Source organism: Sorex araneus, chromosome 4, assembly GCF_027595985.1.
Source record: "Sorex araneus isolate mSorAra2 chromosome 4, mSorAra2.pri, whole genome shotgun sequence".
In the NCBI taxonomy this organism is placed as follows: domain Eukaryota; kingdom Metazoa; phylum Chordata; class Mammalia; order Eulipotyphla; family Soricidae; genus Sorex; species Sorex araneus.
In genome coordinates this window covers 77,861,707-77,876,438 of record NC_073305.1, presented here as the reverse complement: position 1 = coordinate 77,876,438, position 14,732 = coordinate 77,861,707, and the positions used below count along the sequence as shown (strand labels likewise).

General features: G+C 51.8%; 2 protein-coding genes across 3 annotated transcripts in view; both read right to left on the bottom strand.

Annotated features, from left to right (window-relative positions):
* The window catches only part of RSPH9 (radial spoke head component 9), a 13,325-nt gene extending 9,348 nt beyond the window's left edge, over positions 1 to 3,977 (bottom strand). Inside the window, exons 1-2 of the mRNA XM_004605823.2 lie at positions 3,562 to 3,977; positions 818 to 983 (exon numbers count right to left, since the gene is read on the bottom strand). Coding sequence (XP_004605880.2) covers positions 818 to 983; positions 3,562 to 3,842 — 447 coding nt within the window. The 5' untranslated portion in view covers positions 3,843 to 3,977. The remainder of the gene's footprint in view (positions 1 to 817; positions 984 to 3,561) is intronic.
* A 4,828-nt stretch (positions 3,978 to 8,805) lies between these two features.
* On the bottom strand, positions 8,806 to 13,006 carry MAD2L1BP (MAD2L1 binding protein). Of its 2 annotated transcripts, XM_004605938.2 has the most exons (3): positions 12,845 to 13,006; positions 12,293 to 12,552; positions 8,806 to 9,726 (listed from the first exon to the last, which is right to left on the bottom strand). In XM_004605938.2, the coding sequence occupies exons 1-3, from the start codon at positions 12,888 to 12,890 to the stop codon at positions 9,214 to 9,216; spliced, it is 819 nt and encodes a 272-aa protein (XP_004605995.1). In that variant the 5' UTR covers positions 12,891 to 13,006; the 3' UTR covers positions 8,806 to 9,213. The 2 variants fall into 2 exon arrangements, with proteins under 2 accessions (XP_004605995.1, XP_054991024.1); XM_055135049.1 differs by lacking the exon at positions 12,845 to 13,006 and having other exon boundaries at positions 8,806 to 10,138; positions 12,293 to 12,430.
* Positions 13,007 to 14,732: the final 1,726 nt, after the last annotated feature.

Here is a 14,732-nt window from a genome sequence, read left to right as displayed (position 1 = left end):
CGAAAGGCAAATGCCCGAGGTCTGGCTGGAGCAATAGTACAGCGGGGAGGGCATTTACCTTGCAGGTTGCAGACCCGGGTTTAGTCCCCGACATCCCATACAGTCCCCCGAGCACCTCCAAAAGTGATTCCTGAGAGCAGAGTATGAGTAACCCCTGAGTATTGCTGGGTGTGACCCCACCCCAAATAAAAGGCAAATGTCCCACCTGCTGTACTATTGCTTCAGCCCATTTTGTTTTCTTTTTTATTTTTTTTTGTTTTTTGGATCACACCCGGCGATGCACAGGGGTTACTCCTGGCTCAGCACTCAGGAATTATTCCTGGTGGTGCTTGGAGGACCATAAGAGATGCTGGGAATTGAATCCATGTTGGCTGTGTGCAAAGCAAACGCCCTACCTGCTGTGCTATCACTCCGGCCCCTCCCAATTTCATATTTTAAAAATACCATTAGACATGTGTACTTAGAATAATAATATATGAGCACAGTGCTGGATCCACACACATTATGCTTAGATATAAGACCCTACGCGTGTGCCCACAGTATGGTCAGGGTCTCCCCTTACCACTCTGGAGCTGCCCACAGTGCCCCCTCTACTTTCCACCCTGTCCCCCAGGAACCATGTGACCTGGGGCTGGTCACTTCCTCTCTTGAAGCTGCACCCCTCTCTCCGTTTCCACCTGACAAACAAAGTGCCCAGTCATAACACTGTGAGGGTTTGGGGTGACAGAGCCGCAGGAGCACCATGCCTCCCCCCCACCTGCCAGGGTGGAGGTAACATTGCACTTGTTGCCTCTCCCCCCAACCCCCCTCCACTCACCACCACTTCTTCTTCAAAGACCTTATCGCCCTCTCTGATCTTCTGCATCTCGGCATGTTCATATTCATGCGAGGGGTCCCCCATGAAGCGGCCCTTCACCACGGCTGTCTGCAGGGCCATCTCCTCTGTGGCGGGGGGCAAAAGGCTCCACTCCATGCAGTTCAGGCTGCCAACAACACCCACATCACCCTCTCATACGCACCCACGTTCCCCCTCTCCCTCTGCCTTCCAGCTGCCTCCATTATAGGGAGTCATGCCTTTTCCTCTTAGAAGCCCTTGGCAGCTGATTCTGCCATCCCCCCGCCCCCCGCAACTGTGAGTGCAATTGTATTTGTTCACTAGGTCTTCTTTAATTTGCCATTACCACATCTAGATGGACTGGAGCGATAGCACAGCAGGTAGGGCGTTTGCCTTGCATGCAGCTGACCCAGGTTCAATTCTTCTGTCCCTCTTGGAGAGCCTGGTAAGCTACCAAGAGTATCCCACCTGCATGGCAGAGCCTGGCAAGCTCCCCGTGGCATATTGGATATGCCAAAAACAGTAACAACAAGTCTCACAATGGAGACGTTACTGGTGCCCACTCGAGCAAATCAATGAACAAGGGAACGACAGTGCTACAGTGCTACCACATCTGGAAATTGAACACATGTTGTGGTGCTAGGGGCCAGGAAACACTGTCCTTGGCTTGTGAGAGTTGGACATCAAATGCCTAACCTCAGGTTTACACTCTACTGATGAGCCGCATCAGGGGTCCTCATTTTTGTTCTCCTTTTATTAAAGCTTTTTTTCAGGGGCTGGAGCGATAGCAGGTAGGGCATTTGCCTTGCACAGGGCCGACCCAGGTTTGATTCCCAGCATCCCATATGGTCCCCCAAGCACTGCCAGAAGTAATTCCTGAGTGCATGAGTCAGGAGTAACCCCTGTACATCACTGGGTGTGACCCAAAAAGAAAAAAAAAACAACTTTGTTTTATTTTGGCTGTGCTCAGGGTTTACCCCTGGCTCTTTGCTCAGAAATCACTCCTGGCAGTGCTCAGAAGACCTTTTGTTATGTTGAGAATCGAATCCAGTGCATGTAAGCAAGTGCCTTATCTGCTGTGCTATCTCCACCCCATGTTCTACTTTTAACACATTTTGCAGTGATAAGTAGGTTACAGGAGGTCTTCCTCCCTCGGTGGTGAGCAACACGGAGGCAGAGTTGTAACATCTGGTTGCATAGAAGACATTCAATCAATGTTGAGTTGATACATAGATACAGATTAATGGAGTCGCCAACTCCATTGTGGTGCCAGGGACAGTGGTATGTGGTGCCAGTTTACAGACTATTTTGTAAACACTCCATTATCACTGAAAGGGATATAAAAAGGAGGAAAATGATGGAGTAATCCTACACAGTAGCATTCAGGGAAATCGCCCCGTTTCTGTATTTCTTCTCTCCTATTCCAGATGTGTCTCCTTCTTTCCAGAGCTCCTGCTGGCAAGAGATGGAGCCAGCACCTTGGCCTGAAATCCAAACTGAGCTCTTTAGAGTGGGCCTGAGCGATAGTACAATGGGTAAGGCACTTGCCTTGCTAATCCTGATTTGATCCCTGGCACCCCATATGGTCCCCTGATGTGCCAGAAGTGATCCCTGAGCATTGCAGAGTATGACCCTCCAAAACAAAACATGGGGACATCTGGAGAGATAGTACAGAGGGTAAGACACTTACCTTTCACTTGGCTGACCAGGGTTCAACCTCTGGCATATCTCTGGCACATAGGGGCCCAAAAGTACTACCAGGAATGATGTCTGAGCACAGGAGTAAACCCTTAGGACTGCTGGGTTTGGCAAAAACAAAAAACAAAACAAAAAAAACACTTAAGGGGCTAGAGCAATATTATACTGCTAGGGCTCTTGCCTTGCACGACATAGCTGGGTTTAATTACTGAAACTCTATATGGTCCCCTGAGCCCTGCCAGGAGTGATCCCTGAATGCAGAGCCAGGAATAAGCCCTGTGCACAGCCAAGAGTTGCCCCCACCCCACCCCTGCAAAACATGTGAGGCCCTGGAGGGATAAGACAGAGGGAAGTGCACTTGCTCACACACAACTGCCCCGGTTTCCGTCCCCGGCAGCTATAGCGTTTCCAGACCACCGTCAGGTGTGATCTCTGAGCGTAGAGCCAGGAATAAGCCCTGAGCACAACAAGGTGTGTCCAGAAAACAAAACTGAGTATGGATTCCAGAGATAGTTCAAAGGGGAGCCGCGGTTGATCAGATCTGCACCAATACCGTATGGTTCCTTGAACACCACCAAGAGAGCTCCTCCCCTCCACCCTGAGCACGGGAGTAGCCCCTGAGCATCGCCAAGTGTGGCCCTCGATCCAAAAACTACAGACAGTCAATCCTACCTCCTTGCATTCTGAAACTTTCACCCTGGCCCAACAGAGGCAGAAGGTAGTGGATTCTACCTTAAATCCACCCGCTATTTCTCCTGCTACCAATTCCACCGCCTGCCCCGCCCACCCCCCCACTCGCCAGCCCCGCCCCTTCATCCGTGGAGGCCCACCCACAGCAACGCCCCGAGACACCCGCCCCGCCCCTATCCCGCCCACCCAGAGGCGGAGATCCAACCGCATCAACGCGGACTCCCAGGCCCCGCGCTCAGCCCAGCCTATGGGTCTCACCCCTTTCGACCTCCGCGCGCGGACCCCTCGGCCCCAGCGAGCCTCCCGCGGCCGCCGCCCGCCCCGGCGCCAACCCCCACCTGTACAGCGTCTTGCGCGGTGCGAGATGGTCGGCGTTCAGGCCCTGGGCGATGTAGTAGTCGGCGACGATGCCGAGGATGCGGCCCCAGAAGAGGACCCGATCGTAGCGATAATCGCGTTTCACCAGCTGAAGGGAAGTGAGCAGCGAGGCTCGGCGATCCGGGCTGAGGCCCTGCCCGCTGCCCGACGCCAGCTCCAGCGACAGCAGAAGGCTCTCGGCGTCCATGGCGCCCACGGCCCTGCTCAACGCTTTCCGGTTGCTAGGAGACGCGGTCTCCATGGAGACAGAAGCCCCGCCCCCAGCCGGCGGGAAGCTGGAGTTGGCTTTGCTCCTCTGCGCCCCCCGCCCCTGCCCGGCGCTCTCGGTCCTTCTCTTCTCAGAGCCTGGGCATTTCCCCCAGTCGGAGACAGCTTCTCCCGGCAGGAATGGTTTCCCCTCGCACAGGTAGGCACCGGTCGACGCTGGCAGATCCCCATCCGGTCCAGGTCCGCCCTCCCACACAGCCGGCGTGTACTGAGCTTGGCAAGGACAATAAATCTGTGACACTACCGGACTCATTTCTACCCCGACTCACTTATTTTTTGTTTGTTTGGTTTTTTGCTTTTTTTGGGTCATACCTGGCAATGCGCAGGGGTTACTCGGGGCTCTGCCCTCAGGAATTACTCCTAGTGGTGCTAAGGGGACCATATGGGATGCTGGGATTCGAACCCAGGTTGGCCTCGTGCAAGGCAAACGCCCTACCTGCTGTGCTATTGCTCCAGCACCAGGACTCACTTTTGTCACGTCCCTTCTGGGCTTCAGAATTGTGGAAAAGGGGGCCGGAACCATAGTGCAGCGGGAAAGGCGGCGACCCGGAGTCCATCCTCGCCAACCCATAAGATCCTCTGAGCACCATCAGGAGTGATCCCTGAGTGTAGAGCCAGTAGTAACCCCTGAGTACCACCAGGCGTGACCTCAAAACAAAACAAAAAGAATTGTGGGAATTTTGAGGTTCTTAAATTAGACAACTGCTCTCCCCTCCCCCCACACACATACAATCATCTTGTAGAATGAGGGGGGGGTCTCCGTTCTTTTTTGGGGTGAGGGATTCTTGGGAACAGTGCTCAGGTAATCACACGAGGTTAGTGCTGAATGAATAGTTGTCTATGTGCAGGGCCAGAGCCTTACTTTCTGTACCATCTTTCCAGCCGCTGATGGTCCAGTGTTCAGATGTCTCCTTACCTGCTCCTTCCATAGGGTTAGTACACATAAATGGAGACGGGTACTAGGGCAAGTTATATGACAATAGGAAAAGTGACACAAAAGGTGATATTTGGGGCTAGAGTGGTAGTACAGCAGGTAGTACAGCCTTGCACTCGGCAAACCTGGGTTGAATCGCTGGCATTCCATAGAGCAGATCCAGGAGTAAGCCCTGATCACCAGGTGTGGCCCAAAAAGCCAAAAAAAAAAAAAGTGATATTTAAAGATGACTTTCTGGAGCAGGAGCACAGTGGGAAGGGCACTTGCTTTGCACACAGCCGACCCAGATTTGATCCACAGCACCACATACAGTTCTCAGAGCCCTTCAAGAGTGATCCCTGAGCACAGAGCCAGGAGTAAACCCTGAGAGCAGGCAGGTGTAGCCCAAAACAAACAAAAACAAAAAAGATATCACTTTCTGAGTATAAAGAAAGTAAAACGATACAAAAAAACGGCAAATGATAAGACCTTGAGACTCAACTTGAATTTGATAGTCAAGTTGAATTTGCTAAGTGTGTGTGGGAGTGGGAAGGGTGGGGACCTTTTGACTGGTGGGGACCTTGAGACAAAGTAGAGGACTTTGATACTCCTGTTCTGGGTGTGGCAACTTTGTATTCTTGAAACATGACCATTACTGCTAACATTGTAAATCACAGTGAACTACCGTGAAAATGAAAAAAGTTACACTAAATCCAGGCCAGGCAGGGCTGGAGCGATAGCGGGTAGGGCGTTTGCCTTGCACACACGGCAGACGCGGGTTCGATTCCCAGCATCCTATCTGGTCCCCTGAGCTCCGCCAGGAGTAATTCCTGAGTGCAAAGCCAGGAGTAACCCCTATGCATCGCCAGGTGTGACCCAAAAAGCAAAAAAAAAAAAAAAAAAATCCAGGCCAGGGTGTTGCTGGGAGGACCTGGGTTCCATCCCTGGCACCACAAAGATCACTTTCCCATCAGCTATCACCAACATTGCCCTACCTTGGAGGCAGGTTACTTTCAAGCCCAAACCAGAGTACCACCAGCAAATAAGCATCACTCCCTGGATAGAGGCTGTTTCCTCACCTCCCCCTTGGGAGTCCATGGCGAAGCCTCAGCAAGTTTGTTGTCAGGGAAGATGGGCTTTGTTAATATTGTGACTAATCTTTTAATTTATGGATTCCTGCGGAGAGGACTCATGAGCTCAGAATGATATGGGCTTCAGTGCCAAGTCATCGGGCAAGTGTCTAAATTACCCAGATAATTACTTTGTTTCAATTGTCTAGGCATTGTTTACAGAGGCCTTTAACTTTAGTATTTGTGGGAAGCTTACTTGGCTTAAAGTATCTTCCATCGCGAAACACTGTATCAAAGCCCTCACTCCCTTCGGTTAGTATGTAGCTTCATGGTAGAAAGCGCTTTCCTTGCAGGTGTGAGGGCTGGGTTTTGCAATCCCTGACACCGCAGAAAAGCAAAACACTACCTACCTTTTGGCCCACTTGTCAGCAGGGAGCTAGTTTCAAAGGTTGGAGCACATGCCTTGCATGCAGCATCCCTGGATCCAACCCCTGGCACCATATGGTCTCCCAGGCATCTGTGACCACCCAAGAAACAAAAAGAGCCAAAATTCTAGCTGGAATAATATGGTTTAACATTACTTAAATCTTTTATTTTCATTTACTCCTTTAGCTAGCAGTGGAATTTTCTACCTCAGGACCAGAAAGGGGAGTTTGTATGTTTCCTGGCCACCCATCACCTTCTATAGGGCAAATCTTAATTATTTCAGAGTGAAACCACCTGGGATGGAGCTCTATGGTGTTAGAGCTGGAGTGATCATGCAGTGGATAGGGCATTTGCCTTGCATGTGGCTAACCTGGGTTTGATCCCTGGCATCCCATATGGTCCTCTGGGCCCTGCCCAGGAGTGGTGCCTGAGCACAGAGCCACGAGTAAGCCCTGACACCACCAGGTGTGATCCAAGGACAAAAAGATAAAGGAAAGCTCTATAGTATAAAGCACGAAGGCTCCAGAGTCCTGAAGACCACATTTGATTAGTGTTTCACCAGCTAATTCAAGTCAGTCCATTTTACCCAAGCCTCATTTGTAAAATAAGGATGGAATTACAACACAATATAAAATAGAAACTATTTTGTTTTCAAAAAAGCTTCCCAATGACACAAAAAATAGAACATATTGTCATTATGTATACTCCTATCTCCAGCCTGAGTGTATTATGCCTCCAAATTGCTTCCAAGAAATGAGCAGGTGTTCTCCATGAAGACATCAATAAGGGGCCAGAGAGTACAGTGGATATGCAGCTGACCCAGGTTTGATCTCTAGCACCACATATGGTCCCCTGAGCACCACTAGGAGTGGTTCCTGAGTACAGAACTGGGAATAAGCCCTGAGCATCACCAGGTGTGTGCCCCCCACCCCCAAAGAAAAGAACATCAGTTAAGACAGCAGCATGTCTGTGAGTCTAAGAGCACACATTGGCATGGCCACACCAGCATGGAGCTGAGAGGAACTGCCACAGGCAGGACGGCAATGCTGGCAGGGCCGTGAGCTGCCAGCACAGTCCAGTGGGGAGAGGCTGGGCCAGACTTGAGGGGTTGCTGAGATACTTGGTCTCAGGGAGCTGATAGCACTGGATACTGCTGGGGCCTCAACTAGGGTTCTGCAAAGACCCTGTCTTCTTTTCTCAGCCTAGTCTCATAAACCCCTTCTTCAGAGGGCCCCTGCTTTGGGCAAACATCAGTAGGTGCCAAGGACAGAGAATGCCATGTTAGGAGTTAATGGATGAGGACTTCAATCCCTATTGCGCTATCGAAACTCTTGTAGAGCTTGGGACCAGAGCAATGGTCTTGTGCACAGAAGACTCAGAGTTGATCCTCAGCACCCCATATGGTTTCCTCAGGCCCCTCCAGGAGTGATCCCTGAGTGCAGAACTAGGAGTAAGTTCCAAGTATTGCTGGGTGTGGCACAGAATAATGGATAGGAGTCAGAGAGATGGTACAGCATGTAGAGCCTTTGTCTTGCATGTGGCTGACCCAGGTTTAATCCTCAACATCCCATATGGTTCCTGAGCACTCCCAGGCATAATTCCTGAGTGCAGGGCCAGGGGTAACCCCTGAGCATCGCTGGGTGTGGCCCAAAACCGAAACAAACAAGCAAAAGAAAAACCAAACAAGGAACACAGACTTGGCCAAGTTCTTTCACTTCCCAGAATGGCCTGGGGCAGATTAAAAGAATTATTAAAATTTCTGGTAGGCTGGGGGTTATCTCAAGGAATAGAGCATATTTCCTGCGTCCGATGGCTGCACTGCATGCCCTCTGCTCCACCCCTAGCACCGTGGGTGAGGTTCTGGTGGCCCCTAAACACGGCACCAGGAAGCTGCACTGTCTGCATCCAACCCCAGAACTACTACATTTGATTCATCTTTATTATTTTTGTTGGGGGGGCCTTAGGGATCACACATGATAGTGCTCAGGTGCTCTTCCTGGCTCTATGCTCAGGGGTCGCTGCTGGTAGTACCGAAGAGACTCCGTATACAGCGCCAAGGATCAAATCAGGCCACATGCATGGCAAGTGCCTTAACTAGTTTCTCTGAACCCTCCCCTTTTTGGCGGGAGGGAGCCCTCACCATGCTCTGCTCCAGGCTTACTCCTGGCTCTGAGACCTGGGATCACTCCTGAGAGGACTCAGGGAACCTTATGCTGCGCTTGGGATAGAACCCAGGTGGAACGTGCACCAGGAGAGCCCTTAACAAGCCGTACTGTCCCCCAGCCCAGATGGCGTCTATTTTCATTTAGTTGTTTTTGGGGTTAAACTCAGTTGCATTTGGGGTTTACGCTTGACTCTGTGCCCAAGGATCATTCCCGGTGGGGTTCGAGGCTGGGGATCGAACCCAAGCCTGCCACGTGCAAGGTAGATACCGTACCCTGTCTGGCCCGGCAGCTCCTGTTTTATAAAAAAATTTCTTCAAAGCCCCCGATCATAACTGGCCAAGAAGAAAGACAAAATACTCAGCCTCCAGTCTGCAGTCTTTTTTCAAAAGCTAAGGGTTTGGGGAAATTTTAACAAAAATCCATTCATTTTATATTTCAGTTCATGAGTCATACCCACATCATAAACCTGGTTCAGAGTCCTGGAAAGGCACAGCAAAAAGCAGAAAAGAGTCACTTCCCTAAGTGTGTCTACCCACGAGCCCAGATTTGCTTTCCAAGCCCAAAGAACAGCACCTGGTCCGACACCCACCGGGAAATTCCATCTCAGACTCAAAGAGCCATTTGAAGTCCATGATCTCCCCCACCTGAAGGTCAGAGAGGACGCATGAGCCAGAAGGCAGCAACTGAAGCAAGAGATGGGAAGACTTGGTGCCAACACGTAGGGGAGAAATAACTTAGCTATTGATTTCATGGTAAAAGCAGCAACCTCCTTCATTCATGGAAACCCTTCAGAGTCACCGGCGCCTGGAACCAAATGTAATCCTCCCATGTCGAGGCTGGAATGGAGGGGCGGCCACAGGACAAGGTCACAGTCAGTTTGTGGCCCCGGCTGGGCACTCTGTAGTTGAGCTTGGGTCGAAACCAATCCTCTCCACAGTCGCGGTGGCCCAGGACCATGACGGTGGTGCCCATGAGCGGAGGGGCCTGCAGCTCGCTGAAGGCATTAGCCAGGAAGATGGCTCGGAAGAGCCGGCGCAGGCAGGCCGCCGTGCTCAGACTCTGGTCCATGCTGCTGGGGGCCAAGCAGGACAAGTCAAGCTCGTAGAACTCCTTGGGACTCAGGGCACTGCCCCCCAGGAGTATCAGCACTCGTGGCACTTGTGTCCGGGCAAAGAGCCCCTCCAGGTGGCTCAGGACGCTCTCCAGTTCAGTCAGGGTTTGTTGGCATCTCCTGCTGTTCGCCTCGGCACCAGGCCGAGGTTTCTTCTTCACCATGTCCTCTGCCTGAGAGGACAAACAGTGGTGAGAGGGGACAGAGAGCAGAATGCTAATGCCACCGCAAGAGCACTGCTGAGCTGAGGGAAACTTACAACACGGGAAATTCAGGGAAGTCTGGCCTTCCTCAGAGCACAAACGGGAAAAGCTATATTCTTTGAACAGAACCAAAATTCTCCCAAGCTGAGAAAAGCAGAGACAGTGTTCTGAAGCCAGTGTCCAGAGACATGCAAACATATAAATATATATATATTTTAAAGCCGTCAAGATTTGGTGAAATGATAGCAGGTGTTTGTCATACTGGGAACGAGCAGCAGAATGAAGACACTCAGGTCTAATAAAGGTGATTCTGGAGAGCTGGGTCTTCTAATGAAACAGCAAACTGAGCACATGCTTACTTGTGGTCCCATCTGAAATACTTCTAAACAAAAGAAGGACAGGCAGGAGGAAGGAGAGAGAACTTGAGGATAAAGAAACAGAGAGCAGGGTCAGAGTGATGGTACAGCAGACACAGCATGTGTCTTGCACGCAGCTCACCCCAATTCAATCAATCCCCAACACCCAAGCACTGGTTCTCCAAGCACTGACAGGAGTAATTCCTGTGTACAGTCAGAAGTAACCCCTGAACATAGCTAGTGAAAACCAAACACTTGTATATTATATTATATATAATAATTAAGACGAGATAGTATACACCTCTGTACTTATAAGGTACTTATCTTGAACCTAGCTGACCTGGATTCAATTCCTGAAACCCATATGGTCCCCTAAACCCCATCAGGTGTGACCCCTGAGTACAGAACCAGGAGTAAGCCCTGAACACTATGGTCCAGAAAGAAAATTGGAGAGAAAATACCGTAAAATGGGTCTGGAGACACAGTACAGCAGATACGGTGCTTGCCTTATAAGCAGTGGACCTTGGTTTAATTGTTGGCACCATATATGGACCCCCAAGCCCTGCCAGGAATGATCTCTGAGCACCGTTGGGTGAGGCCCCCAAACAAAAACAAATGTAAGTTTTGTAATGAAAGGGTCAGTTTCTGAAAAGTTAAAGGTGTTTCAGAAAAAGAGCAAAGGGATCAGAGTGATAGTACAGCAGGGAAGGCATTTGCCTTGCACGCGGCTGATGCGGTTTTGATCTCTAGAATCCCATATGGTCCCCTGAGCACCACCAGGAATAATTTCGGAATGCAGAGCCAGGAGTAAGCCCTGAGAATTGTCAGGTGTGACAAGGAAGGAAGGCAGGAAGGAAGGCAGGAAGGAAGGCAGGAAGGAAGGCAAGAAGGAAGGAAGGAAGGAAGGAAGGAAGGAAGGAAGGAAGGAAGGAAGGAAGGAAGGAAGGAAGGAAGGAAGGAACCCAGGAGCTGAAACATATTCCTTACAGCTGCTTAGGTTAATGTTCAGGAGATTTCTTAGATTTGTTTTTCTTTTTTTTTTTAAATATAAAAGAATCCCGGGGGCTGGAGTGATAGCACAGCGGGTAAGGCGTTTGCCTTGCATTCAGCCAACCCAGGTTCGACTCCCAGCATCCCATATGGTCCCATGAGCACCACCAGGTGTGATTCCTGAGTGCAGAGCCAGGAGTAACCCCTGTGCATCGCCGGGTATGACACAAAAAGAAAAAAAAAAAACATAAAAGAATCCCTTAGCATTTATTATCATCTGGCAATAATAGCAATCAAGACAATATAAACAAATGTTATAATACTACCTTCCCAAAAGAATCACCAGAAAAACCCACCTGTGCCTTCTCAACAATTTCTCTTCACCAATCATTTCTAAGGGAAGAGTTTTTGGAGCAGAGTAACAGCATGTGCTTATGATCTGACCTAGTTGGTTTCTTTTCTTTTTTTTTTTTTTTTGCTTTCTGGGTCACACAGGGCTTACGATCCACAGAGGTTACTCCTGGCTCATGCACTCAGAAATTAGTCCTGTCAGTGCTCAGGGGACCATATGGGATGCTGGGAATTGAACCCTGGTCTGCCACGTGCAAGGCAAACGCCCTGCCCACTGTGCTATGGCTCCAGCCCCATGACCTAGTTGTTTTCTTGACTTGGTTTTAGAATCTCTTCTGCATCATCTAACATGAGGTTCATATACTCAACAAAACCAATGACACAGCTCTCTCCCTTCAAATTCACTTGCTCATAAGGCCACACCTAAATCCGAGATCAATTTTGTAAGTATCTGAAGAGGAGGTGGATGGGCTACACTGTCACCTTCTGTACCTCTAGCCCTGCTGGTGGCAAGCCTTGATGGAAGTTCACAAAGACCTGACCTCGATTTCTAAAGGGCTTCATATGCTTGTTTTCTGTTTTCTGTTTTTTGTTGTTGTTGTTGTTGTTAAACATCTAGCGATGCTCAGGAGTAATTCCTGGCTCAGTACTGAGGAAATACTCCTGGCGGGACTTGGAAGACCATCTGGGATGCTGGGGCTTGAACCCTAGACTGCTGCATGCAAGGCAAGCACCTACCCACCGTGCTCTCTCTCAAATCCCTGGACCTCGATTTCTCAGACGACCTTTCCCCCTCTTCAGGGTCTCGCCACCAACTTTCTCCCAAAGCCGGCACCTACCTGGGCCTTTCGGTAGAAGAACTTAAGCTGTTCATAAGGCAGCGGGAGTTGCTGGCGTTGGTACATGATATGCTTTAGGAGTTCACAGGTGAAGCGGCAGCAGCCTTCCTGGCTCACAGGCCCGGGGAACACCACCGGCACCAAACAATCTCGGGGGCAAAAGTGTTCCAAAGGGTGGGGGGGCTCCTGGGCAGAAGCAGTGTCGAGCAGCTCTCTCGTGGGGGCGCGGGCTTCCTCCGACTTCTCGTGCCACTCCGGGTCTGGCGGGAGCGCAGGGGGACACGGAAGAGAGACGGAAAAGGCCCGGGTTAGTCTCCCGTCCCGGGGGCGCCAGCACCCGCAGGGCCGGCGGCGGGGCGGGGCGGGCTGTCACCCGGGCGCGCGCGGACGGCGGGTGCGGGGAAAGGGGCCGCGAGGAGAGGGCGGCCGGGCGAGGGCCGAGCGGCCGCCACGGGGCAGCGGGCGACGGCGCGGGGCCGGGGGACGCAGCCACCGCCGCCCCGCACCGGGAGGGAGCAGGACGGGCCGTGGCGGGAAAGAAACGGGCCTTACCGGGGACTGCGGCCGCGGCCAGCACCTCCGAGTCCGGAGCCGCCATCTGGGTCTCGTCCTCTCCGTCCTCCCGGTCCTCTCCCCCGCCCGGCTCGGCCCGGCCCGGCCCGGCCCGGCGTTACCCGGCTCCCGCTCCGGCAGCCCCTCCGTGCGGTTTGAAAGGGCGCGCCGCGGGGCATCATGGGAAACCGGCCTCATTTCCGGCGGGGCGGGGCCGGGCCGGGCCGGAAGCGGCTGCGGGGGGACCCCCGGGCCGGCTCCGCGGCGCTCTCATCAGAGTCCCCACCCCCACCCCCACGGTGCCCGGGTTCTCCCCGCCGCCGGGCGCGGCCCTCGCGCCTCCCTCCTAGTCCGCCTTCACCAGACCCCGCGCGCCCTCCCGCGGGCCGGACCCCTGTCCTAGGTACTGGAAACGTCCGCGGGGGACTTCTCTGGCCATCGGTGCAGCGTTAGGCGTTGATGATTTCTACAACGAAGCTGGGGACGCGAAGAACATTGTTGCCTAACTTCGGGTGGGATCGAGAGGTGGTCCTAGAGGAAATGTGCCCATGAAACTGTGCCCTGTGGGATGCGCACGTGAGCAGAGAGGGGTCTCCAGGTCCCGGAGCCCTGGAGAGACAGGAGCATCCTCCAAAGGAAGAATGAAAAGACGACTGGGGGGGACATAGCTCAAGGGACTGATGATCTGTTTTGCATACACGAGCCCCGAGTTTGCAGGCTCCTCTCACCGCCCCACCCCGGCCTCATCCCAGAAAGGAAGGGTGGGAGAAGAAATGAAAAGCATACAGGTTATAGAGTTAAGGCAGCAGTGCCTAAGCAGGAGCCAGCCCGTGCCAAGGCTTTACAAGCTAGTTTAAAGAGTTTAACTGGATCTTGTAGAGGAATTGGGGAGCTTTAAAACGTTTTAGTTAATGGAGTGGCATAGTGCATATATAGCTTACAAATTTAACCTCTCCACTGGCTGCAGTGTCAGGGTTAGATTACAGGGAGGATAAAAGGAGGCAGAGATACCAGTTACTGCTTGGCCACTGTAATTACCCAAGTGTATGGTAAAGAGGTGGGGCCAGAGCAATAGCACTGCAAGTAGGGGGGTTGCCTTACACGTGGCCAACCCGTGGCCGACCAGGGTTTTATTCCTCCGCCCCTCTCGGAGAGCCCGGCAAGCTACCAAGAGTATCCTGCCCCCACGGCAGAGCCTGGCAAGCTACCCATGGTGTATTCGATATGCCAAAAATAGTAATAATAAGTCTCACAATGGAGATATTACTGGTGCCCACTCCAACAAATCGACGAGCAATGGGATGACAGTGATGGTGATAATGGTAAAGAGATTTCAACCTCCTCCTCGGGGAGTCAGACTGGGGTGGGGGAGAGCTGGGAGATTCTAGGAGGGAGCTCCAATGCGCATGGGTTTTTTTTTTTTTTTGGGGGGTCACACCTGGCAATGCACAGGGGTTACTCCTGGCTTTGCACTCAGGAATTACTCCTGGTGGTGCTCAGGGGACCATATGGGATGCTGGGATTTGAACCGGGGTTGGTCGCGTGCAAGGCAAACGCCCTGCCCGCTATGCTATCGCTCCAGCCCCTGCGCATGACTGTTGACCCCAGGAAAAGAAAGAGGATTGGAGAATGCCAAGAAAGCGAGCAAATGTTTTCACTTCAATCAGTCCATGGCCAGTTGTGCCTTTCAATGAGAGGAACCGCTAAAGGTTCCTCTCATTGAAATTTAGATCATTAGATCAAAATCTCATTAGATTTACTAGAGTGTACATATTAAGGATGGATTCAGGTTTGGGTGGGGTGCAAACTTGGTGGTGCTCTAGGAACTATGAAGTTCCGGGAATGGAACCCAAGGGCCTCATACATGCAAGGCAAGTGCTCTACCACC